We start from the raw sequence: 26,094 nt of genomic DNA, 5'->3' as shown, positions 1-26,094 counted from the left end.
CAATTTTTACCAGTGGTATTTATTAGGTAAGATCCTTACTACCTCTTAACTCATTCCATTGTCCACAACCTGAAAACAGACATCCACTTTTAGGTCAACTTAAAGAAAAAATAACTGTTTAACACATCTGTGTTCATCTAATTAGCACAACACTCACCAATAGCATACAAGTTCTATGTCTAACAGTCTCACTCACGTAGGAATAGTTTCAGTGTAATAGCACAGAAATCTACTATCTAATATTAGAATTAAGTTAATATATTTTGGAGCATAGTTTTATCAGAAATTGGTTTGCTTGTTTTTCATGGAAAAGTCTTGACCAAATCAAGAAATGAACCTTTCTAATCCAAATTTTTATGCTACTTGTCACTGAGAAACAGCACATGGAATTTCTACAGAAAAGGCTTGTATTGCCCTCTACTTTAAAAAAAAAAAAAAAAATTCCTTAAATCTGGTATCTGAGATGCAAAAGAGGGAACCTTTGTAAAAGTGCAGTTTTCCAGAAACAGGACCTTTTTTTTTTTTGTGATAATCAGAAAAATTAGATGGGAACACAGGAGGCTAACAAGTCTTCTCTCCTACCAGAAGAGGACGTTCTACCTTTATTTGAGTACTTGTTCTGTGGAAGAAGCCAGTTGTGTGAGAAACTGCATCGGATGATGCATACATCCAGGACCACAGGAGGGTGTTTGAGTCTCTTTTCCTTTCACTAGAATGTTAGGCTGGGAAATGCCAGGCTAGGCCTTCCCATTTTCACTTGCCCAACATCGAAATCCTTTCCAAATAATTTGGTTTTGCTTGGAGTCTTATCCACATCCTCAGAAAATTTAATGCAGACATGCTCCTTACCGAAGAAAGGGTCTTGAGGTGGTCCATTCCTGATAGAAGCAACCACTCCTCTGTTGAGAGGCAGCACAGTGAGGGGAAAAGAGCAAAAAGGAAATACATTATACTACTACAATGAGTACTGACGTATCACAAAATAAGTATTACCCAGATGTATATGTATGTGTGCATGTGTGGGTATATGTATGTATGTATGCATGTCACATGAGGTTACACTTGGGTATTGTTTTTCCTCCTACTCAGTATTTTGCTGCAATTTTCCTCAGAGACCAGCCATTTAATATTTTGGATTATGGAATCTGTTGCAGCTACAGCAATATTACAGATAGGACAAAGACATACATTTTATGTAAATTAAGAGCTAAATGTGAACTTTCGGAGAGTCTGAGATGTTAGTACATACAGGGTTTTATTATTACAAGATCAGGGCCAGCTGCAAAGACTGGATTCACATCCAAAAACACATATTAAAATGCATACACTTCTTGGGAGAAAGAAGTTTTAAAACCTGTCAGGCTGAGAACAACACTCTTTTTGTGTGCTGCCTGACAATTCAGTTATAGATCGACCCTATTGTTTTTCTGGCAATTTAAATGTGATTGTTGGCAAAGCAGTAAGGGGTGGGGGATTCATACAGGAATGCACACAGTGAGAAAGAAGAAAGCATTTCTGATTATACAATATATCCCTGGCATGTTGTTACACACATATCCAATATTTAGCATTTAAAAAAGAAGGGGGGGGGGGGGGGATAAATAAAAGAAACAGCAGCTGTTTCTATGTGATGTCAGAGAACAGGTGTGATACAAATCTCCATACTAGCACAATCATATTGATCTCCTGATGATGCATGCATGAAGCACATGTGCAAACGTTATCGACCCATCCAGCATCCCACTTCCAGGAATACAGCCTGAAAATGCCTCGCTGTAATTGAAAACATTATCAGGATAAACACGGTACTGGCCAATTGTTAACGAGCACACACAGACCGGCTGAGGCAAGGTGAGCCTGCCCCCCGCAGCACGCCCGGTGTCGCGGCCGTGCGGCGCCTCCCCTCTCGGCAGTAGCCGCTGCCCACCCCGCGCCGCCGCCGGGACCCCGCGGGGCCCCCCGGGCTCGGGTAAGAGGCGGCCGGGCCCGGCGCTCCCCGCGGGGAGGCTGGGGGGGCGCTGCCCCTCGAGACGCGCACCGGCGGCGCGCCGCGGCCGCGGCCGGAGCCCCGCGGGGCGACCCGGGGACGGCCCCGGGATCGGGGCGCCCGGGAGGGGCGGCGAGGGCAGCCAGGCCGCCCCCCGCCGCGGCGGCTCTTCGATCTGTCCTACGCGCCCGCGGCTCGCCGCCCCCGCTCGCTGCCGCCGCAGCCGGCAGGCGCTGCCCCGCACCGCGGGGGCCGGGGGTCCGCGGGGCCTCTGCGCACCCTGCGCCCAGGGCCCGGCCCCTCCGTGAGGGGAGAGGCAGGGCTGGAGCCGTCCCTTCGTCTGCGGCTCGGGGGTGAGGGGCTCCGCCGCCGGCTGTTAGCGCCGTCTGCCGTTAGAGGGCACTACGCACCCCCGCATTGCTACTGCTCGGGCGAGCGCGGAGGCCGCGGGGGGAGGGCGCGGGGCGGAGGGAGAGTGGCACCAATTTGGGAAAAGATTAAAAAGGATGTGGAGTCCTGGAGGTTCTGAAGTGCTCAAAATGCCCGGGCGCTGCTCAGGACGATGATCATAATAATAATAACAAAAACAAAAAAATGCAGCGAGGTCAATCATTTACCAGCCTGCTGCTTAATGCGTGTGACCGCAGGTGGTACCGAGGGACATTGTGATTCATGCCCACTTTCAAAGCAGGACCAGGGCCCGGTCTGAGGCACCCAAACAACTGTCTTCTAATATTAGCACGGCTGTATTTCTGAATCTATTATAGTCTGTCCAGACAGATCCCATTGTAATGGGATCTTTTATTAAAAGATTAGCACTATCTCCTGCAGTTGGTGGAAAAAAATCTGTTATCGCTGAGTTATTTGCAGTTGTGGGGAGGGGGCGGGCGGGAGCGGGAGGAGGGGTGCGGGGAGGGCCGGGCGGAGGGCACGGGCGGCCGCGGCGCACCGGCCCCTGACCCGGCACTGTCCGGGCATTCCTGTCTGCATACTTCGCAGTCTGTTGTGCTTTGGTGGCTCAGAAAAGCGAAAGAATCGAAATTAAAAAGGCAGCTTTTGAATAAACAATACCATTTTCCGTTAAGTAATCGTTTTGTATAAAAGGAAATATCGCCTACTCAGTTTCATTCAGCGGTGCCAAAAAATGTTATAAATAAGACACCGCCAACTTCTCTAAGGGGAGAATAATGCCAGACTGCTTAATAAACTAGTGCCCTAGAAGTTCATTATCGATGTTGCAATCTTCCCTGATTCTGAGAGGAGACCGCCTACATCGCCCCCATTCCCGTCTCGTCCTCCCGGGCTCCCAGTGAAAAGGCTGTCACTTGGGCGCAGCCCTAGGTATTAAACTTTTATCTGGTCCTTCTGTCTTTCGTGTGCTTTCTTTTTAGGTTTGGGGTGGGTCGGGGGGGGTTTGGGGTTCCTTCGGGCCGAGCCCCGCCGGGCGAGCTGGCCAGCCGCCTCCCGCCCGCCGGAGGTGCGCGGAGCGGTGCTCATGCTTAGCGGCCGCTTCAGCGGGGGGACGGCTGCGCCCCGCGCTCGCGGCCCCGGGCGGGCAGCCGCCGCTCCGCGCCCGGCTCCGCGCCGTCGGGGGGACCGGGGCTGCCCGGCCCCCGCGGGTCTCCTCCAGCCCCCGCGGGTCTCTCCGCTGGCGCGGGCGCGGGCGGCTCCGCAGGCGCGGCGGCCGGGGCTCGCGCTGCCCGCCGCTGCTGAGCTGAGCCGGCGGCCCCATCGCCTCCGCCGCGCAGGGCGGGCGTGGGGCTGCGCGGGTGCGCGCCGGTGCGCGCCTGTGTGTGCGTGCACCTAGAGCGGATTATTGGAGAGGGTTTCCAGAAGGTGGAAAATGTCACCTGATTCACACTGAACTTTTTAAATCTCCCCACCCCCGAGCAGACACACACACACATTAGGAGACCGCCCACCGCAGACAGCTAGGACCCCCGTATAGATTTAAAGAGAGACTGCATTCACAGCCTGACGTTCATTCAATAGAGCGATCATAAGGAGGCTGGCTAGTGCTCGCTCCCTCTCCCTACTCCCCCTCACGCTGTTTCTGTGTCTCTCTCACTCCCTGCTATACTGAGGATGTTAAATCAGAGAATCCACCCGGGCATGCTCTTACTCCTGATGTTTCTGTGCCACTTCATGGAAGATCACACAGTGCAGGGTAAGACCAGACTGTTTATTCGCAGATATTTTTCTTTATTATTACTATTGTTTTCTGTCTTTCGGGCACGGTTTAGTTTGCTTGCGGTGTTAAACGCCTCTCTCCAAGGTCCAACAGGACAGAAGTTAATGTGGGCATGGGGCTGCTCTGTACCGAGGTGCAGAGGTGTCACTTAGGTTCCTTTTTGGTCGGATCTTCGCACTGCTCTGCATAGGCGCAGAGGACAGATGAGGATGATTCTTGGTATTTATTGCTGTTATGCAGCATGAATGAAGAGCAGCATCGCGAGGGAACTTTCCCTGTCTCGGCTCCCGAGTGAGTGCTCAAAGTTTGTTGGTAATTTAGCTCAGATTTTTATCTCGCCAGCCTGACGGAGAGAGAGGTGATGATGGGGAGCCCCGCGATTACAGCTGACATTTTTAGAAACCAACAAGTGGTCATTTTCCGGACATTCCCTTAATATTGGGATTTCCTCCTCCCCCCTCCTTTGTGTTTGGTTGGTGGTGTGTTTTGGTTTTGTTTTCCTTTTTTTTTTCTTTTTTTCTTTTTTTTTTTTTTTTTTTTGTGTGTGTGTGAATAAGTATTAATGTTATAAATTCTCCTGCACTGAAGAATATGCTCAAATAAGTTGGGGTGGGTTTTTTTTCCCATGCGAACAAAACAAACCCGACCCTGAAATTGACAACTCTTAAGAGCCCTCTTTAGACACAAGGGAATATTGATTTTTATTTTGGGGGCTTTTTTCCCTTATCTTGACCGTGTTCCAGCCACCACCTGGATGTCTTACCATTGCTTGTTTTACAATTTCTTTCCTTCTTTTTTTTTTCTTTTTCCTTTTCTCCCCCACTACCGAGATAGAGCATAAGTTAATTTAATGTAGAGAACTGTAAGTCGCGAAACTTTTTTTTTTTTAAGGGCGTTGTTTGCTCAATGATTTTTAGCGGGGTGGGGGGTGGGGTGGGGATTGGGGGGGAAGGAGTATATTTTCCCCCGTGCCCAGCGACATCCCGGTTGGCCGATCCTGACCCCTCGCTGTGGTACATTCCCATCGGAGTAAGGAGGCAGGATCGAGCCCTGGCTGGATTAGCACCAGAATCAATTGGTATTGAGTTTCTGGAGAAGTCACATTGGTTATTCACGAGAGACTCATCCCAACCAAAACTCTCCAGCTAAAGAAGGGGGAGTTGCCTGGGCTAATGTTCTTGGCTTGACTCCACAAATAACAGGGAAACTAGTAAAAAAAAAAAGGGGGGGGGGGGGGCGACGGCGACGACGACGACGACGGTGGGGGGGACGGGGACGGACAAAAAGAAATACCAACAAAACCCACTCTATCCGGTTTCAGGACAGTGTACTTTCCTCTGAAATGCTTGCGGGAGAGACGGCACCTATAACTTTTCCAGCTTGATCGATTTGTAAAACTCCGTAGGGACCTCCTTTTGCTACAAGGGACCTATGTGCCTTGCATTTTATGTACTTTGCGCACTTTTTTGGAGCTCTGCTGACTTATTTTAGTGAAGGAAAGACATTTGTCAACAGAAGCAGCAAAATGTGGAGATTTCGAAAGACTTCGCTAACAGCAAATGTTCCCAGTTCGTGCAGATTGCAAAATGGGCTGGGACTGAAACTGTGCGGCACTAAAACAATGCTGCTGTGCAGCCGCGGTGAGGAGGAGAGGGCAGGGGGAGGAGGATGGAATTTGCAAGCGCGATTTTCTTTTTATTCCCTTTTAAATGCACACCCTTTTCAAGTCGCTGTCACGTGCCGGCAGTGCTCCTTCTGCTCTACATATGGAATAAATACCTCCGAAAACTGCCTCGTCCTGTTTTGATCGGGTGTTTTCTTTCTTTCTTTTTTTTTTTTTCCCCCCCTTCGGTTTTTTCTTTTGTGATTTTGGGGGTTTCTTGGTTGTTGGGTCTGGCTTTTATTGGGGGGGTGTGGTGTGCGCATTTTGGTTTGTTGGGTTGGTTTTTTTGCTTGGTTGGATGGTTTGTGGGTTTTGTTTTGGTTGTTGGTTTTTTAAACTGCGCTCCCAAATGGGCCGGAGTAGCTGCGGGTTATGAAATGGGACAAATAAAAGTAAACAGTCTAGTAGAAGTCATTGCAAGGCGCACGTGTTGTGTCTGGGTCACTGGTGGCTGCCACTGACCCGGCTGGGTGTCCCCGTCCCCCCCTCCCCCGCAGCTGGGAACTGCTGGCTCCGGCAGGCGCGGAACGGCCGCTGCCAGGTCCTCTACAAAACCGACCTCAGCAAGGAGGAGTGCTGCAAGACCGGCCGCCTGACAACTTCGTGGACGGAAGAGGACGTCAACGACAACACTCTTTTTAAGTGGATGATTTTTAATGGGGGAGCCCCAAACTGCATCCCGTGCAAAGGTGAGGGGGTGCTGGCGAGCTGCTCTCGCCGAGGCGCGGTGCGGGCGGGGGCTGGGCGGGGGGAGGAGGAGCGGGGAAGGGGCTGGAGGGGGGCAGCGCGATCCTCCCGCTCCCTTCCTCGGTGGGGCTTTGAGGGGCGCCTCGTAGCAGCCCTGGGATCGGTGAGGGGACCCCCAGTTCTTCTCGGCCACCATGCACACGGCGGAGAGGAGGGGACCGACCTCCTCTCCCCGTCCCCCGTCGTCCCCCCCGCCCTGCCCCGGCCCTGACTGACGCGGGAGATTTCCCTCGAGTGGTGTTTCCTGGAAGGGGGGAAAGGTGTTTTCTCTCTGTGCTCTGGGGTCACGGTGTCTTTTTTTTCTTTAAGCAGTTTTGACACCAGGTCTGTTCTGCCCACTCGGTACTAAAGCGGTGCCTCTTTCCTTCCATCAGAAACGTGCGAGAACGTGGACTGTGGACCCGGGAAGAAATGTAAAATGAACAAGAAGAACAAACCTCGGTGTGTTTGTGCTCCGGATTGCTCTAATATCACTTGGAAGGGTCCCGTGTGTGGCTTAGATGGGAAAACCTACAGGAACGAGTGTGCCCTTCTCAAAGCCAGATGTAAAGAACAGCCCGAACTTGAAGTCCAGTATCAGGGCAAATGCAAAAGTAGGTTTGCAAATCTAATCTGATCTCCCTCAAATGCCAAAGGGTGTGTGTCTTGAGTGTAGGGAGGAGGAGCTGTTGGATGTACTGCCCCACAGGAACCAGGGTGATGTTCCAAACACTGGGAGACAGTAACTAAACCACGAGCAACAGACAAGGACATAGCTGCACTGGGAGTTCCCCATAGTCTAGCAGCACTTGTGTCCCACCAGCTACCCTGAGATGGGAAGGTTTCCTCCAGCGGCCCTTAAATGAGGAAAGCTGCTAAAGGCTTTTACCTGATAATTTGTTTTATTGTGCCACCCATTCACTCCGTGCTGAGGCTCTGGGATCTCCTATTAATCACTGTGTGTTTCCATCTTTATTACAGAGACCTGTAGGGATGTTTTATGCCCAGGCAGCTCCACATGTGTGGTTGACCAAACTAATAATGCCTACTGTGTGATGTGTAATCGAATTTGCCCAGAGCCTACCTCCCCTGAACAGTATCTCTGCGGGAATGACGGCATAACTTACGCCAGTGCTTGCCACCTGAGGAAAGCTACCTGCCTACTAGGCAGATCCATTGGATTAGCCTACGAAGGAAAATGCATCAGTAGGTATCTCGGTAGGAGGGTAAGGGTGGGGGGAACTTCCTCAGTCAGCTGTTTCAGAGTGTTAAGTGTGCAACTGGATGGATGTAGTTAGCGCTGGAGATGAGGAGAGACTTCCAACAGCCTGGGTTAGGACTCCCCTCCTGGAAAAGGAGAGTCAGGGTGAGCTTTGACTCAGAAAAGATTGCAAAAGGCATGAGGGAGTAGAGGGCCTGATCTTTCTTCCCTTGCTATTCCTGTGGGCGCCGACATCAGTATCTAATGGAGAAGTAGCTGCCATAAAATAGACGATGACGTGGTTACAGTGTAACAAGGTCTCGATATTCAGTCGATCTGGATTCCTGGAAACAATTGTCTTCAAGTGGTCTTGGCAAAGCTTGCATTAACTTAATTGGAAACTGAACACTTTTTCCTCTTTAGAAATATTGCAGAATTTTGAGACAGTTGGTGGGTGAAGATAGGCAAATAATCCCTGTGCATCCTGACATTTTGCATGGTGATTTCCAGAAAGGACCAATAGTGAAGTGTGTTACCAGGAAGCATCTTCAGGGCAGCCTTTGCTACCCAAAACTACTGGGGGAATTTGGGGGAGTTTTAGGCTCCTTTAAATTAGCATACGTTAAGGTGAATTCCTTTTCCAATCTTGTAGCAACTACTCTGTGTGCTAGTTTAAAAATAATTGATTTAGAAATCTCAATGTGTTGACAAATTCTGTACTTACCGCTAATTTGGGGAGCTGAATTTCCACTTACTTCAAACAGAGCAGGAAAGTCATGTACAATAGGCAAATGTAATTCTGTATTCCCAGGGCCAAACTCTGCTGGCACAGCTGTCTTTCCTCCCCCACATACAGACAGGCAATAGTGTCCAAGGGACTACTTGCTTGAGCAAAATCAGCAAGTATTATCACATCTACTGTGTCGGAGCTTTGTCTGTTCACAGTTCACAGGGGAAAGGGAGTTTGGGGTTGTTTGGGTTTGCTTTTCTTTTTTCTTTGTCTTTTCACTTACCTCTAGTATCCTGTGTATATTTTTAGAAGCCAAATCCTGTGAAGACATTCAATGCAGTGCTGGGAAGAAATGCTTGTGGGATTTTAAGGTTGGCAGAGGTCGGTGCGCCCTCTGCGATGAGCTATGCCCTGAAAGCAAGTCAGACGAGGCAGTCTGTGCCAGCGATAACACAACTTACCCAAGCGAGTGTGCCATGAAAGAGGCAGCCTGCTCCATGGGTGTGCTTCTAGAAGTAAAGCACTCTGGATCTTGCAACTGTAAGTGAGATTTTTAATTCTGCAGACACTTAAAGCTTCTGAAGGCAATCTCTAGGTAATGAAGAAGTACACCTTTAAACATAAGAAAGCTTGATTTAGAGATTCAAGGTACAGTACAGGTGTCATATAAGTATGTATCTATCACGCACACACTTTGGTTATAAAATGCGATAGATCTCCAACAACCAGTTGACCTTCAAGTTGGGGTCTTGGGGCTATTCTGAGGACAAGTCATTCTGTCAGAAAGGGGTTGCCCTAGGAGTGTAATTCTAGTGACTTATTCCTACTTTGTCTGCTCTCGTGTGCTTCGCTGATTGCTTTAACACCCGGATAAACTCTTTAACTGTCCAAAAGAACAAGCTTAATGGTAGCACATGGGCATCTGGTTTAGCACAGTTGCCTCTACTAACTCTGAATGAAGGACACAAAGCAGTTAAACCTAGAACACAAGAGCGCTTTTTATTTGATTTCAGGAATCTGCCAATAAAACCTGAGCCATTGATTCTTCAGAACTTTCTGCAGTTATGACTTCATAGATTATGTATAAAAAACCTTATTGCATAACAGCAGATGCCAAAGAGCATCTCACTACAAGTCGCATAAAATGCAACGCTGTATTATGGCTGTTCAGAGGGCTTTGAAAACATGCACTGAGCTGCTTCTGCGCTGTTGTTGTCCTTATTTAAACAACAGCTCCCCTGTATTCCCCCATCTAGCCATTAATGAAGACCCAGAGGATGAAGAGGAAGATGAAGACCAGGACTACAGCTTTCCTATATCTTCCATTCTAGAGTGGTAAAACCTCCATCACTATTGGAATAGCCATTGGGCACGAAACCAATGTCCATACTGTAAATAAGTGTATGCTTATTTATTTTGGGGAGAAAAAAAGTATACATATAGTTGAGTCTCGTAGACATTTATTTATACTGTGTCATGTTTTATAATTTATACATAAAATGTCTGGTTGACTGTACACCTTGTTTTTGAAGAAATTTATTCGTTACGGGAAGAGCAGTGTTATTTATTGTGAGGTCTCTTGCTTGTAAAGTAAAGCTTTTCTTTTTTCCTGTAAACTATAAAAGTCCATTCCTTAGAGCTTACCCACATGATCTCATCTCTCTTGTTTCACTGATGTTAACTCTTTTCCACTTTAACAAACTTGCATGTCAGTTTCTGTTACGTTTATTTATTGGATTTTCTTCTTGCCGGTTCTGTACATAAAAGATCCCTCGGGTTTTTGTTTACAAGGAATCTTGACTGACCAAAAGGTGTTGTAACTGACTTAAGTATACTTCCAGGGTGCAGTGAGGTGGTCTTTAAGGAAACTTCTTCCGCTTTCTCTACTTCTGATCACATCATGTACTGAAGTGATCTCAATGGGCTGAGCGTATGTACTGTACTATACGAATTCCGGACCCAAAGAAATCGGATTATGAAGGTTGTTTATAGCTGCAGGGCTAACTGTTATAAGAATAAAGGTTTTATTTTATTTTAATTGTTTTATTTTTTTGTAACATGCATAAGTGTTTTATCAGGTGTTTCCTTTAAGATGGTCTTGCAGTACCACTTTCAAAGTTTTCCCAATCAGTGTGCCGCTAAAAGTTATATCAAAGCTTTATCAGTTCAAGTTTCTTGCTTTTCATAATACTTTTTTTTCTGATGCAATTTTATATTTTCAAACATGGCGAGTTAAATATAAATTCATTTAAATATATAGTTTTGTACTTTTCTACCATGTAAATGTGCAATGTATATAAAAGTTATAATGTGTATTTGTAAATAAATTATGAGTGAAAAAAATAAAAAATGGAATTTTCCCTAGAGGAAGTCCTCAGTTTTTGGTTCTAAAGGGCACTGGTCTTCTGGTGCAGAGAAGACATACTGGTGGTTAGGGGAAAGGAGGCTTCTGCATGGCATAACGGTGAAACACATTGGTTAAGGCCAAAGCTTTCAACTGACATTGATTGAAGAAACCTTTATTTCAGACAGGAGCAATGTCTCCAGTTCATTGGTATTAATTAATTTTGAATCCAAGTGAAGTGATCGAGGAGAAGAGATTTGGCATTTTTGTTTCCCTTTCCACCCTCTAAATAAAAAGTCTGTCATTTCTTGCACATCTTTAACTTCCATATTTCTAGGAGATTTAGCATTTGATTTTTTGCTAACCTTCAGATCCATGTTACTGGGGTTGCAGTTGTTTCACCTTTTCAGATGACCAACAGAAAAAGCAAAACAGAGCCTATTTGCCCAAATTAAGATGTGTAACAATAAACACAAAATAAATAAATAAAAACAAATCCCCAAACCAAACATCAAAGAGCACATTATTACTTTGAAATTATTTTCCTCCAAAAGAAAGGTTAATTCAGAAGTTCCTTTTAGTGAACCAATATTCAGATTCTACACACTTTCAAGACTGGATACTAATACAGTGAACTGAGGAAAGGTAACTTTGATAAGCACAGCAGGGACTGAAGTCTTCTTTTATGCTACTTGGGTTATGCTGTTCTCCCAAATAAGGCCCCACTTATGAAAATTTCTCTATCATACTGCATAAAACTTAAAAATGTACCTAAGCACCTTATTCAATGGTGTTTTAAGTATTTTGCTGAACTGAGGCCTGAGAGCAGAAGTTGACTTACCCATTTTATTTAAATACAAATCATATTTGAAGGCTGTTCCTGCTATAGTCTTTTGTATGACTTTTACTGTAATTTGTTATGGATTATTTAGAATTATCCAAAGCAAAACTAATTTTTTATCTGTGAATACATAAAAACTACAACCATACATTTATAATGTTGTATTCAAAATAATAGCAAAAAAATCCTGTCCTTATCCTCCTGTTGCTTCATTTAGACAAGTAGTCTCTTTGGAAGGATGTACATAACAGAAGGAGCAAAGGGCACAGGGTTTTGGTTTGCTGAAGGAACAGAACCCAGAATAAAAGAGAACAGGGCCAGGGGAAGAGAAGGATGGAAAAAGAACCTATTGGAAAATCTTTCAAGGAACTAATAAACACATGAAAATGACATAGAGACAAAATAGTGAACGTGGAGAGTATCAGAGATTTTTCTCAAATTCAGATAGTTGCCAGCTACTTCATTTCCAACAAAACATTAAATACTGCTTTTAATTTTAAATATATGTGCATGCCTTACAGAGAGACTGTAGCAGAGCAGGATTTCTGGGTTCTTATTTTATGTCCTGCTGCTGGTTCACAAAATAGCTTTGAGAAAGTCACTGACAGACAAATTCAAAAAAGCAACAATAAGGCCAGGAAGTTATATTTACACATGTATGTGTATGCAAAACAGCCACAAAAATCTACATCAGGTTTGGCTGATAAAATTATATAGAAGTTCTGCTACTGCATTTCCCATTGCTGCTGCTATTCCTGTCAGCTGAAAATCTTGAAACCTACCTTGCACCAAAGCCTGCCTATAATGTACAGGTGAGGCATCTTCTGAGAGTCTTCATGAGGTAAACATCTTCTGAGCATGCCTAACATACACCAACCTTGTAGTGACGCACAACAGCCCCAGAGACATTCTCCCAGAAACTTGTCCAGAGGTTGTGGCAGCACGACTGCCAGCATTTTACATAATATGATACTTGTAGATAAGGCAGTTCATGAAGTGGAGATACACTGCCAGTCTCTTTCTGAGGATAACTTTCTCATATCTCCCAAGACTGCATCCACCACCAACTCAAAGTGAAGCTCAGGCTGGAGAACTGTCTGTCATACCTGCTGAAGCCATACTTCTATACTGGAAAAGAAGGAAGATTCATGGAGAGAGGATAATTTGCAACTCTAATAGGTGCTCCTTTTGAAGAAGAAGTCCTGGGCTCTTGCCCCAGGGGCTGCCTACACATTTTGCATTTGTAATTGAGTAACATACATAAATAGTGCTTGAAGCAGGGGCCAGAATCCAGGTTGCCTCCCCTCCTCCTTCCCCCAGTAGGTAAGTGCCTCCATCCTTGAGCTATGAAATCATGTTTAACTCTGCTTAAATCAAGATTACAAATCTCACATCTTTTTCTGCACTGAGTCATAGTTACAACAGAAGAGGCTTTCCTTTTTTCATACTCTCTTCTAGGCTTGGACACAGGGAACTTCCTGGGAAGCAGAAACGTGAACTTAATTCCTTCAGTCTAAGGAAGGTGCTGAATCAGTTTTTTCTACTTCTTGTCCTTTTTGTTTGTGTTTTTAATTTGGTTTTGTTTTACTTTCTCTCTTAATGCACAGGCTATGCTGGATGTTTAAATGAAAGAGATGTCTGGATGTCTAAGAACAAGAAGGTGTTTTCTGAAACCATTTCGCACAAGCTCCTAAAACCAGAAAAGAAATAAATCTTCAGAAACATCTTCAGTGTTTTCTATTGTCTGGCATACATATTCCCCTTGCTGTAAATCACATTTCTGAAACTCCTAGTTCACCACAGGTATACTTTGGTACTGAATCCCAGGCCTGTGAACTCCCTTCACAAATGCAGGCACAGTAGCACAGAGTGAAGTGCGTATGTTTGAAAGCAGAAACCCATACTCTGGCACTTCAGAATCAGCTTAGTTCTAAGAGATCCAGCTTGAGGCATTTGAATGAGAGGAACACTGCCTCTAAAGCCCTGGTTCCCAAATGCATTTGCCTGTGCAATACATGTAAGCGAGTGTACACAATTTTGATCACAGATGCGTTCCTTATAGCTGTTAATAAACAGACTTAAGAACAGTATCATGGACCTCTTTTGCACCTTTTACCTCTTTGCTTGCTTTCTGCCTGCTAACACACCTCAACTAAAACTACATTCCAAGCCCCTCAGCAAATTTCAAACAGCTGCCATTTCTTTTTTTTTTATGACATAAAAATGCTTCCTTCTTTCCCTCCAAATGGGAATCAGGTGAAATTAAGTTTCAGTATGCAGTGCTTCTCTCCAGGCAGTGACATTTTACTACACAATGAATCACCAGCACAGAAACATCTGTACCTTATCCCTTTGAAGAACAAGGATCCTGTGCTTTCTGGTGAAGCATAACATTTGTACGTAGACCAAGAGTTTCACAAGGTATCAGATTTTAAACTCATAACTCCCTGAAGATAAGACAATTACATTTTTTGTTTGATATTTCTGTAATTCAAAGACCTGTCTGACCCAGTATGGCAGCATGAATTTTGCAGGTAGTATATGAAAAATAGTACGCACAAGTTAACTCTTTAAAATATTTGGGTTTTTTTCTCATAAACACATAATGGGCCCTAGTGGCTAGACATTGCTGACACTGATTTGGGATCATCTGTGTAATTCACATTCATTCATTACTTCTAAACAATGTGGCCAATGAAATATGACATGAAAGCAAGGTGCAAGCCATAATGTTCAGCTCAGAGATTTGCAGTTAAACCCACACATCTGGCTCATTTCCCTGTAATTTACAGGTACGTTCCCTTTATCTTTTAGTCTTTAAATGGATTAGTTCAACTTCACTATGGGATTGAGGAGCACTAATATGTCAGAAAACAGAAAGAACTCTGGACTTTGATAACAGTTAATCACACCTCCCATATGCTACAGGATAATGAGTTTACCAAGCTGGTCTACTGTATATTTGCTTGTGAAAAGACCCCTGAATTTCCACCAGTGCCATTCAGCAACAGCATCTGAACCTCCCAGTGCTTCAGTGAGGTCTACAGATACTGAGAACTCATCAAAATGAAACAACAGCACTCACATTCAAAAACTAAATTTTAGTCACCTTGTTTTAAAGACTTTTGAAATATTTAAAAATTAACGTTGGAGCTATTTTTCATAGCATGTTAGAGGTTCATAGCAAAAGCAGCATTTTTTTCAAAATCATTCTTACCCTCTAGCATGGGTATATGCAAAAATACAGTCTTACATAAGAAGAATGGTTTTAATGTATTTCCCAAGATCCCTTAGCAATTTGGAATGCTCTTATTCAGGTAACAGCACTCCTATTGATCTTCTGCTGAGCTTCATGTTATGTACTCTTCATTTTAAGTTTCAGTGATTTCATATTTTAAGAGGCACCTGGAACTACAAGGATGACGTTGGTGCGTGGCCATTGTTAGAAACACTTAGAAGACACTAAAACATGCTACCATTTGATTTCTGAGCTAGAAGCACTGCTAAAAGAGGTCACAGGGCAAGGCATGTAGAAAAGTCAGACAGGCAGTTATGCAAATCCTTGGACAACATAGACAAAAGTGGCACTGATGAGAAGTGACCCCAGCAGTCTCAGAGGCTGGAGCATCCACCCGGCAAGGGGAGCTTGAGGGATAGAGATGCTTTTCCCTGGATAAGGGAAGGCTTTGGGGGCAGCTCAGAGCAGTCTTTCCCACTTATGAGCAGGTCATGATGTAAACAGAGCCAGGCTTTTCATAGCAGTGCACTGTAGCCAGACAAGAGACAACAGGCATGAGTTGAAACAAGAGAAGTTCACACTGGGTGTAAGGGGTCTGGCTGAGCCCCATATCAGACCTCACAGTGCTGTGCTTTGCATTGGTAGCCAGAAAGGCGGTGATAACACACCGGTGTTTTGGCTACTGCTGAGCAGCGCTCGCACAGCATCAAGGCTGTCCCGCCAGCCTTCCCTCCCTCACCAGTAGGCTGGGGGTGGGCACCATCCTGGGAGGGGACATGGCCAGGACAGCTGACCCAAAGTGATCAAAGGGATATTCCACACCACACATATGACATCTGTTCAGATATAAAAGCCAAGAGAAAGGAGGACGAAGGGGAGCATTTGTTATTTATTATGTTTGTCTTCCAGAGCAACTGCTACATGTACCGAAGCCCTGCTTCCTGAGAAGTGGCCAAACATCACCTGCTGATGGGAAGTAGAGAATAACTTCATTAGTTTTCCTCTGCTTCTGCATGCATGACCTTCACTATTGCTTTATTAAACTGCCTTTATCTTGGCCCACAAGTGGGGTTTTTCATCTTATTTTCCCCCTGCACCCTGTTCTGGTGTGGAGGGGAGTTGCAGAGTGGCTTGGTGAGCACCTGGCTTCCAGCTGAGGTCAACCCACCACGGGCTTTTTTGGCACTCAACATAGGGCACAACAACAGCAGATTTATATTAAATGCGCTATAGCTATAGTAGTTATTACGTGACAAACTCCTGTGTGGGGTCACAGAGTTTGTTGGCTGAACTGCTTATCTCTGTTTTGCTAAGCTTGGGAACGTGTTCATAGAAATAATGTCTGTGTGCTTTGCCCTGGCATTGATGGCTTTTCTGTGCTGGGGGAGCTGTCTTGTGGAGAATGTGAAGGAATACATCTCCCTCTCTCTGCCCGGGACTGGTGTGGATGGGTTTGTTATGCAGGCTCCTGAGATCCTTGCTCACCCTTATGCAAGCTGTTTAATACTGTTAATTAGTACTGTCGGCATATTATGGGGTTTGTGGGATTTAGTCTCGCCCTGGTGTAAAAGAAGACAACTTCTGGGAGAGGCAATACTGAACCGTGCCCTGAGGCGGCCCGGCCCGAGGTGGCAGGGTGTGTGGAAGGATTTGGGCAGATCCCTAGGATGGTTATCATCTCCCATAGCCTGGGACTTCACACCCGAACAGCCAAGTAACCCTGGCACACCGACACACCATCTGGTGGAAGGGTGCCTTGCCTACCCCAATGAAAACCATCAGCTCCCAGCACCGTATGGGGCCCGGCCGGTGCCTGTCGAGCCCCAGTGCAGCAATCTCAGAGGGCTGTGGTTGAGGCACGGACCCAAACTGCATCTGGGGACACCGTGGCTGAGATAGGGACACAAACAACAGCTACAGTAACTGCCCCAGGAGTGAAAAAAGAATGGTGGACAAGAAGAACAACGGGTCCATATCATCAATTAGAAAGGGAGGAGGAAGACGAGGCAAGTTTTGCTCAAGAGACCAGTTCTTTGACACAGAATTGGAGGGAGGAGTGAGAGGATTTAGGCAGGAAGCAGAAACTATCTGGTCCCCAACCTCATCAGAACCTTGAGATATGCAGAAAGGTGACAGCCGCCAGCCAGGTGAGCGGATTGCTGCCTGGCTGCTCTGGTGCTGGGATAACAGGGCCAACAGTCAGAACTGGAAGACAAGGAAGCCCGGCAGCTGGGATCACTTGCTAGAAACTGGGGAACTAGGAGCGGAATTGGAAAAGAGGCAGCAACTTGCAGTCTCTGGAGGTGGCTCCTCTCAAGTGTGAGGGTGAGATATCCATTCAAGGAAGGTCTTTCGAACTTCCCAGAAAAGTGGACTACTGCAGATGAAGGCATCCAGTACCTGAGAGTGCTAGCAGCACTGGAAGTCATCTACTGTGATCTAGATGAATATGAGGTTTCCAAAGATCCAGAGCATGTCCTGTGCACATGGGCCATGTGGAGGAAGGTGACTCAAAGTGCCCCCGTGTCATATTCTAACAGCTTGGCAGCGATATATTGCCTGGATATGGACCCACCAACTGTGGAGAAAGTGCCTTCTTGGCTACAAAGCCTTGAAGAAAATCTCTGTACTCCCTCATCCCTACGGGCCAGCACCTTGGCTTTCAGGGACACCCCAAGAAATCAGTCCTCTCATGCTCCAGCCAGAGGGAACGGGAGCCCCAGTCACATGCCACATGATGCACTGTGGTTCTGCCTGCGTGACCAGGGGGAGGACACGAGGAACTGGGGTGGTGAACCCACCTTTAAGCTCAAACTGAGAGGGACGACAGTTGTTAAGAAAGGGTCAGCCAGGAAGACTGTCAGCGTAGTGGCTGTAGAGACTCAAGGAGGCAATCAACATCCCCCCAGTCACAGAGGGACTGAAATCACCTCCCTTGATCCTGGTGGGGGGACTACTGGTCTGGCACTGCAAGGGTCAGACAGTGAATACTCTAACCAGGAACTGAAATGGAGGGTCCCTGCCTTTGGCCAGGAGGAGGAAAGGGATGACTGGGTATACCAGACCGTGTGGATTCAATGGCCTGGCACATCAGACCCACAGAAGAATTGTCTGTATGGGAGGCTGAGGAGAGCTCAACAGGGGACAAGTGGGAAAGCACTCCATTGTGACCAGCCCAGAGGCCCCTTGTGTTCTTGGCAGACTACCTCAGGAGAGGGTGCTTCAAGGATCCAAAGGGGTACCAATGGGCTTTTGGTGTAGTCACTGTGAATACAGACATGAACAGCTATCTACCCTGTCTGGCCTCTCAGAAGATCCCTTCATTGTGGAGCTGCTGCAGGCTGAAGAACAGCAGGTGCCAGTTGCTACCAGAACAATGCACTGGCAGCAATATCGTACAAACCAAGGCTCCCTGGCTCCCATCTGTGTGCTGATTCATCAACTGGAGAGGCAAGGAGTGATCAGCAAGACTCACTCACATTTTAATAGTCCCATGAGGCCAGTGAAAAAGTCTGCTGGAGGGTGGAGGTTAACAGTAGATTATCACTGCCTGAATGAAGTGACGCAGCACTGACTGCTGCTGTACCAGACATGTTAGAGCTCCAGTATGAACTGGAGTCGAAGGCAGCCAAGTGGTATGCTACAACTGAGTTTTCCAACATGTTTTTCACAATCCCTTTGGTAGCAGAGTGAAGGCTTTCACATGGAGGGGTGTCCAATACACCTGGAATCAACTGCCCTAGGGGTGGTAGCACAGCCCTACCTTTTGTCATGGACTAATCCAAACTGCACTGGAAAACAGTGATGCTCCTGAACACCTGCAATACATTGATGACACCATCATGTGGGGCAACAAGACAGAAGAAGTATTTCAGAAAGGAAAATGAGTAATTCAGATTCTTCTGAAAGCTGGTTTCACCATAAAGAAAAGCAAGGTCAAGGGACCTGCACAGGAGATTCAGTGCTTGGGAATAAAATGGCAGGATGGACAGTGTCATATGCCTATGGATGTGGTCAACAAGATAGCAACTATGTGTCCACCAGCTAACAAGAAGGAAACACAAGCTTCCCTAGGCCTTGTGAGGTTCTGGAGAATGCATATTCCAGGTTATATTCAGCTTGTGTGCCCTTTATCAAGTAACCCAAAAGAAGAACTATTCCGAGTGGGGCCCTGAGCAACAACAAGCTTTTGAGCATATCGAACAGGAAGTAGCTCATGCAGCAGCTCTTGTCTTGGGCCTGTCTGGACAGGACCAGCTGTGCAAAACATGCTCTATGCTGCAGCTGGGGAGCATGGTCTCAGCTGGAGCCTCTGGCAGAAAACAGCAGACAAAACTCAAGGTTGACCACTAGGGTTTTGGAGCCGGGGGTATCGAGGATCAGAAGCCCATTACACCCCAACTGAAAAAGAGATACTAGCAGCATATGAGGGGATTCAAGCCACTTCAGAAGCTCTTGGTACAGAAGCACATCTCCTTTTAGCACCATGATTGCCTGTGCTAGACTGGATGTTCAAAGGAAACATGCCCCCTACATATGACACAACCACCACTACATGGAGCAAGTGAGTAGCAGTGATTACACAATGAGCTGGACTGGGGAAACCCAACAGCCCAGGAATTTTGGAAGAGAACATGGGCAGGCCAGAAAGCAGAGATTTTGGAGCGTTGCCTGAGGAGGTGGCTCATGCCCAAGAGGCCCCACCATATAATGAGTTATCAGAAGATGAAAAGCGTTATGCTTTGTTTAATGATGGATGCTGTTGTGTGGTAAGAAACCATGCAAAGTGGAAAGCTGCTATGTGGAGTCCCAGACAACAAGTCATTGAGGCCACTGAAGGAGAAGGGGAATAAAGTCAGTTTGCAGAAGTGAAATCCATCCAACTAGCCCTAGACATCCCTGAATGAGAAAAGTGGCCAGTACTCTACCTCTGCACTGACTCCTGGATGGTGGCTAATGCCCAGTGGAAGAAAACCAGTTAGCAGTACACGGGTAAACGCACCTGGGCTGTTGCATTTTGGGAGGACATCGCTGCCTGCATAAAAACCATGGCTCTAAAGGTATGTCATGTAGATGCTCATATGCCCAAAAACAGTGCCACTGAAGAACATTGACACAATGAACAAACAGGTAGAAAAGTCTGCCAAAATTGAAGTAGCTTAGGTGGACCTGGACTGGAAGTGTAAGGGTGAGATATTTGTAGCTTGATGGGCCCAGGAAACACGGGGACATCTAGGGAGAGATGCAACATACAGATGAGCCTTTGATCAAGGGGTGGACCTGACCATGGACCCCATCACACAGGTCACTCCTGAATGTGAAACATGTGCTGCTATCAAGCAAGCCAAGGAATAGAGGGTGGTGGCTGGTTTTTGATATAGCGAGGCCTGGCAAACTGAGTATATTGGACCACAGCCATGAACACGCCAAGGCAAGCGCTATACACTCACCACAGTGGAAGCAACTACCAGGTGGCTAGAAACATACACTGTAAACCATGCCACTGCCTGAAACACCATTTTAGGCCTTAAAAGACAAATTTTGTGGTGACATGGTACTCCATAAAGAATTGAATCAGACAATGGGACTAATTTCTGAAATAACTGTATAAACTCCTGGGCAAAGAAACACAGCATTGAATGGGTGTATCACATCCCCTATTATCCACAGGCCTCTGGAGAGAGTGAGAGATGTAATGGACTGTTAAAGACTCTGTTGAGAGTGTTGGGCAATGGGGCATGGAAGCATTGGGATACAAATTTAGCAGAAACCACTTGGCTGGTTAACACCAGAGGATCTTCTAACTGTCCTGGTCCTGCCCAAACAAACCCCCTACACACTGTGGGAGTAGGTAAGATCCCTAGTGCACATAGAGAAGTGCCTGGGGAAAGTGATGTGGATTGCTCCTTCCATGGGAAAAGGCAAACCCATTTGTGGGATTGTTTTTTCTCAGGGACATGGGAGTACTTGGTGGTAATGCGGAAGGATGGGAAGACGTGTTGTGTGCTTCAAGAAGATTTAACCTTGGGAGAAAAACAATCTGTGAATTGTATGTTGTAGGAAGTAATGTAGCACGAGTGACCTGAACTGATGAGAGTGAGATTCACAAGGAACCAGATGGGTGCCATGAGGACCCAAACCAAGCCAGTGCTGGTGCCCAACAACCAAACATACTGCTTCTCCTGTCCTGAGTACCCATCTTGACAGCTGGGGCCCAAGTCATATCCTCTTGTAAACATCTGAAGGAGCAGAGGAAGCTCATGGAACATGAGTAATATCTATCTATTAAAGGACAGGGGATAGTAACTAATAAGAACATATAAATCTGCATGTTGGGTATAAAGATGGTTTAGGTATGTAGTTTAAGTTGTAAATGTTGGTAAGAAGGAATTTCAGTGATGATAATGAAATACAATGCAATGGTTAGAAGATATGTATGTATTATATGTATTAAGTTCTATGGGACCTAAGCATGACATAAATGGTATGGAATAAGGGGTGGAGATTGTATTGGGTCTGGCTGAGCCCCATAGCAGCCCCCACGGCACTGTGCTCCACATTGGTAGCCAGAAAGGCGGTGATAACACACCGGTGTTTTGGCTACTGCTGAGCAGCGCTCGCACAGCATCAAGGCTGTCCCGCCAGCCTTCCCTCCCTCACCAGTAGGCTGGGGGTGGGCACCATCCTGGGAGGGGACATGGCCAGGACAGCTGACCCAAAGTGACCAAAGGGATATTCCATACCGTATGACATCTGCTCAGATATAAAAGCCAAGAGAAAGGAGGACGAAGGGGAGCATTTGTTATTTATTATGTTTGTCTTCCAGAGCAACTGCTACATGTACCGAAGCCCTGCTTCCTGAGAAGTGGCCAAACATCACCTGCTGATGGGAAGTAGAGAATAACTTCATTAGTTTTCCTCTGCTTCTGCATGCATGACCTTCACTATTGCTTTATTAAACTGCCTTTATCTTGACCCACAAGTGGGGTCTTTTTCATCTTAATTTCTCCCCGCACCCTGTTCTGGTGAGGAGGGAAATTACAGAGTGGCTTGGTGGGCACCTGTTGTCCAGCGAAGGTCAACCTATCACCCTGGTTATGAGAAACCTTTCTCCCCACAGGGACAATCCAGTAGATGATCTCCTGACATCCCTTCCAAGCTGAATTATCCTATGCTCCTATGAAGAGGTATGTCTACCCACTTTAAGTTTTACAGACTCCAAAATCATAAATGAATGTCCAGTTAAAAAGAAACAATCCCTTCAAGAAACATTTAAGGAACAACCATATCACCACAGCTGTTGGATGCAATTGTCATCATGAATTTAGAATGTTCCTTCTTTGTCTTTCCCTTACATGATCCTTAAGTGATCCTAACATTTCCCACAAATCCTATTTTCTCATTGATTTTAGTGAAGCTTTTTGTTGTTCAAGGAATGCAGTATATATTCACTACAATATTCATTCTATGTCAAGTAGAATGTGTAGTGGAGGAAATGCAAGCAAATGCACAAGTTTCTGTCTGTATTTTTAAGTGAAAACAAGTAAATAAGATGAAAGATTGAAGCAGTTAAAATGCAGTTTTAAACAATTGTATTGTTCAGATTTGCAATTTATTACTTTTTTTTTTTAAGACTGACAATAATTCTCAAAAAGACAGTAACTAGTACCAGCTAGATCGGTCAAGACAGCAAGGAAAGCAAAAAAAAACAACCAAAAAAAACCCACCAAAAAAAAACCCAAACCACAAAAAACCCCAAGGCAAGACACTTGGAAAAATAATGGATAATGCCCACTGGAGCAACTATAAAGAGCCCTGCAGGGATGTTTCCCATAATCTTTTCCCACATAAAGATGGTTTAGTCAGAGCAATTCAAATCCTTGTTTCAAATGGAGACTCCACCAACACTGCAAAAAGCCTAAAATGCTTGGCATGAAAGATATACAAATGTTAAGTATTTCCACATTTGGACTTCAGCTTTAGATAAAATGATTTTCATTCATTTTATGAAAAAGAAAAAAGGGACTGAGTCAATCTCTACGAAGATACAGACTCAGAGCTCCAAATTTACACAGCCTGCAAACTTGAGAGTTGCACTTCCCAACCCAGCATTCCTGGAAACTGTGACAATTTGTTTATTAATCTCTGCAGCAGTCTCCACTTACAAGCTCTGATGAAACTTCATCCTTAATTGAAAGGCACTTGCCACTGTCAGCAACCTAGCAAGCAGCACCACATGCACTGACAGGGTGAAATCCAGCCAGGGCCCACAGCAGAAGCCCCATTAAAACCTTCATTTCCTATCTGGAAGCAAGGCCAGAACCTGAAGTGTTACCTGAAGCAAAAATAGCGTAACACACAGACTTGAGGACACACAGTGTCTGTTTGCATGTGTTTCACAGATACACTGCAAGTTAGTAAATAGCAATTTACCTCACACTGCAAGAAATACATGGTTATCTATTATATTATATATTATAACAGGCTTAGTATGGTCTGTTCTTGGTATTAATACCATTTTGTCTGTACATGCAGGGTGGGTCATTGCAGTGCACTTTTGGAGCCACACATTCAGATACACACTTAAGACCTTAAGAACATTTGGGACTAAATCTTATTGCTGCTGCTCACCACCCCCTGAGTTCTCGGTAATGAATCGGTCAGGATCTAGGTAACCCTTTTCTGAAAAAAAATAAGTGAGGGATTTCAACTTTACAAGTTTATTATTATTATTATTATTATTATTATTATTTATTTCCCCCCTTTTCCCCCTTTCTTTTCAAAATGAGACATACCATTTGGAAAACTGGGAGAAATAGAGAAACAACAGAAAAGTGTCACAATACGGAAAATGAAAAACATTTTCCATCATGGGTAGAGTAAAGATCCCAGGAAAAGTGAAAAAGACCTAAGAGAAAATTCATAGTAAAAGTCATATGTGAAGAACTACAAAAAGAAGGCCATTTTTGTCAGACCCTAAAATGTATAAGCAATGCTATGAATGCTGAAGTGCCATCTACTGGTATACCTTGTGTGAACTAACCATGTTGCTTGGAGTCCACCATGGGACACATGAAACAGGAGATTCATCGTTTTTGCTGCCACTGACTTCTTGGTGACTGTGAGTAACAGACCTTGCTAGAACAGTGTTATAATCTCCCCACTGTAAAGAGAATACACTGAGATTTCATATCCTGTGTGCTTTCACAACCTGTGTAAGTTGTAGAACATCCTGCGTTCTGTGTTAGCGACAGAACGTTCTGCAACAGAAGTAGGCGCTTTTGCAGCAGCATCTCCACATCCAGACTGGGCACTTCTGGAGAACATGTTAAAAATGAAGTGGGAGACACGGAAGAAAAGGAGAACAGAAGACAGCAGTGGAAGAAGAAGGGAGAAGAGGGTAAAGACCAGTAGGAGTTAAGGAGAAGGAGAGTTGATAGAATACAGTGTAAGTGATTAATTGCTAACAATTTACACTGCAGTTTTAGCAGATGTGTATGTGTTGCTCCAGCTGTGGGAACAGCAGACTCTCCAGATCTTGTTTCTGACACACAATAACTGCGAACTCTATTATGTGCAAATAATAAATCTAAGCAGCACCTCCAACATATGAATGAGAAAGAAAAAGAGGGTCATATTTTCAGAAGTGTTAGCACATATTTGTCAACACCAAATTTAGCTAAATGGCAGAAAGGAAGACTACAAGACAATGGTAACACATACCCAAAGCAGTATATGAGCTTGCAAGAAGAACCATGGTTTTGAAAACCCATGTTTGATAGGTAAAGGCCTCTAGGGATGGCAGACAGCACAGGGTCTTGGGTAGACTGGATGGATTTGTTTTGCTGATGTATTTACTGGCTGGTATGTTAATTTTTTCAATGTGTTATAGAGCAGTTCCCAAGTTAGGGCCATGACCCCACTTGGGGCCCACAAGCCTGGAAGTGAAAATGAAAGTGAGGTTGTGACCCTGGAAGTAGGGTTGCTAAGGGGAAACTGGGAAGCACTGCTGTTGTGCTGCTAGGTGACACCCCTACATGGATGGTGAGTTTAATCATTGCTGAGGGATATAGTTTTTAACAGTGCCTATACTTCTCAGACACAGGTCTCATTTCTGACCACTTTATTGGCAGACTCAAGTAAAGGTCTCCGGTACCTAAACAGAGCTTTGAGAAATAAATTCAGAATTGTGAGGACTACACCTTGAAAAGATCAGGCCCATCATGCAGTGAAGACATACCCACCATTTCCTTTCAAATGTCCATTGGTAGCAGCAGTCTATTGATTAAAGCACTTCCCTGACAATCCTTGGCCTGAAGAAATCATACCCACCTCTGCTATTTTTCAGGAGAGTGACACCATCAGGACATCATTGTGGGATGGAGCCAAGTTTATGAGTTTCGCCAAACTTTGCAGTATTACCAGGAGAGATGGGGGGGTGGGGGTGTCCCTCACTACCTGCATGGGCAAGGAACACATATGTTTGGTTAAGGAAGGAGTCAATAAGTTGAGCAACCACACTGAATAGAAAGGGATAGCCACTTTGAAGAAAAGACTAGTCTTATTCCATTCTTTAGAAATGGCACAGATACCTTCTTCAAGAACAGATCCTAAGATTGAATTCATCCTGGACTTTGAAGGTTCAACATTCAGTTACCAGTACATGGTCATCTAGTTCTACTGCAGGAAATCCTTTTTGGTCTCCATCTGCTGTTCCCAAAGAAAATGGCTTTTCCACAGGTCCTGTGTCATATCTGACAGCCTCATGAGGACGCTTGTGATACCCTAAGGAGTTTTCAATGGACCAAGATCCCTATGTGTGGACAAGTGTATTGAGCCCTTACACTCCGAAATCTTGTAAGTACTTCTGAATAGTCATGAAAAGTAGGCATAAAGAGTTGTATCTCCTCGTTTCTCATGCTCTATGCACATTTATTCCAATTCCAAGTTATCCTGTGCTATGACTGCAGCTTTCACAGTACAGCTGGAGAATATTCCTTACTTTCACCTAGAGAAAGATTTTATAGTTAGTAATAGAACATTTGTGATATGCCATTTCAGTAAGTGAAGAGGCATTAACAGCTGATTTTTGGCAGTAACAAGCCTCTGTTTCTCATTTATTAGTAACTTGTATTGATTTATACCAGGATTAATTATTGATGCAATTTTTTCA

The 26,094-nt window shown here is 45.2% G+C and overlaps 1 protein-coding gene across 2 annotated transcripts; it reads left to right on the top strand.

The window, feature by feature from the left end:
* The first annotated feature begins 3,854 nt into the window (after nt 1-3,854).
* Nucleotides 3,855-10,862, top strand: FST (follistatin). Of its 2 annotated transcripts, none has more exons than XM_056325475.1 (6): nt 3,855-4,154; nt 6,339-6,530; nt 6,963-7,181; nt 7,549-7,773; nt 8,808-9,038; nt 9,512-10,862. In XM_056325475.1, coding segments are annotated over exons 1-6 (951 nt in total). In that variant the 5' UTR covers nt 3,855-4,072; the 3' UTR covers nt 9,514-10,862. The 2 variants fall into 2 exon arrangements, with proteins under 2 accessions (XP_056181450.1, XP_056181449.1); XM_056325474.1 differs by having other exon boundaries at nt 3,860-4,154; nt 9,755-10,862.
* The last annotated feature ends 15,232 nt before the right edge of the window (nt 10,863-26,094 follow it).

Source organism: Falco biarmicus, chromosome Z (genome assembly GCF_023638135.1).
Source record: "Falco biarmicus isolate bFalBia1 chromosome Z, bFalBia1.pri, whole genome shotgun sequence".
NCBI classification, from domain to species: domain Eukaryota; kingdom Metazoa; phylum Chordata; class Aves; order Falconiformes; family Falconidae; genus Falco; species Falco biarmicus.
The sequence above is the reverse complement of the archived record's forward strand: the minus strand, read 5'-3'. Positions and strand labels throughout refer to the sequence as shown.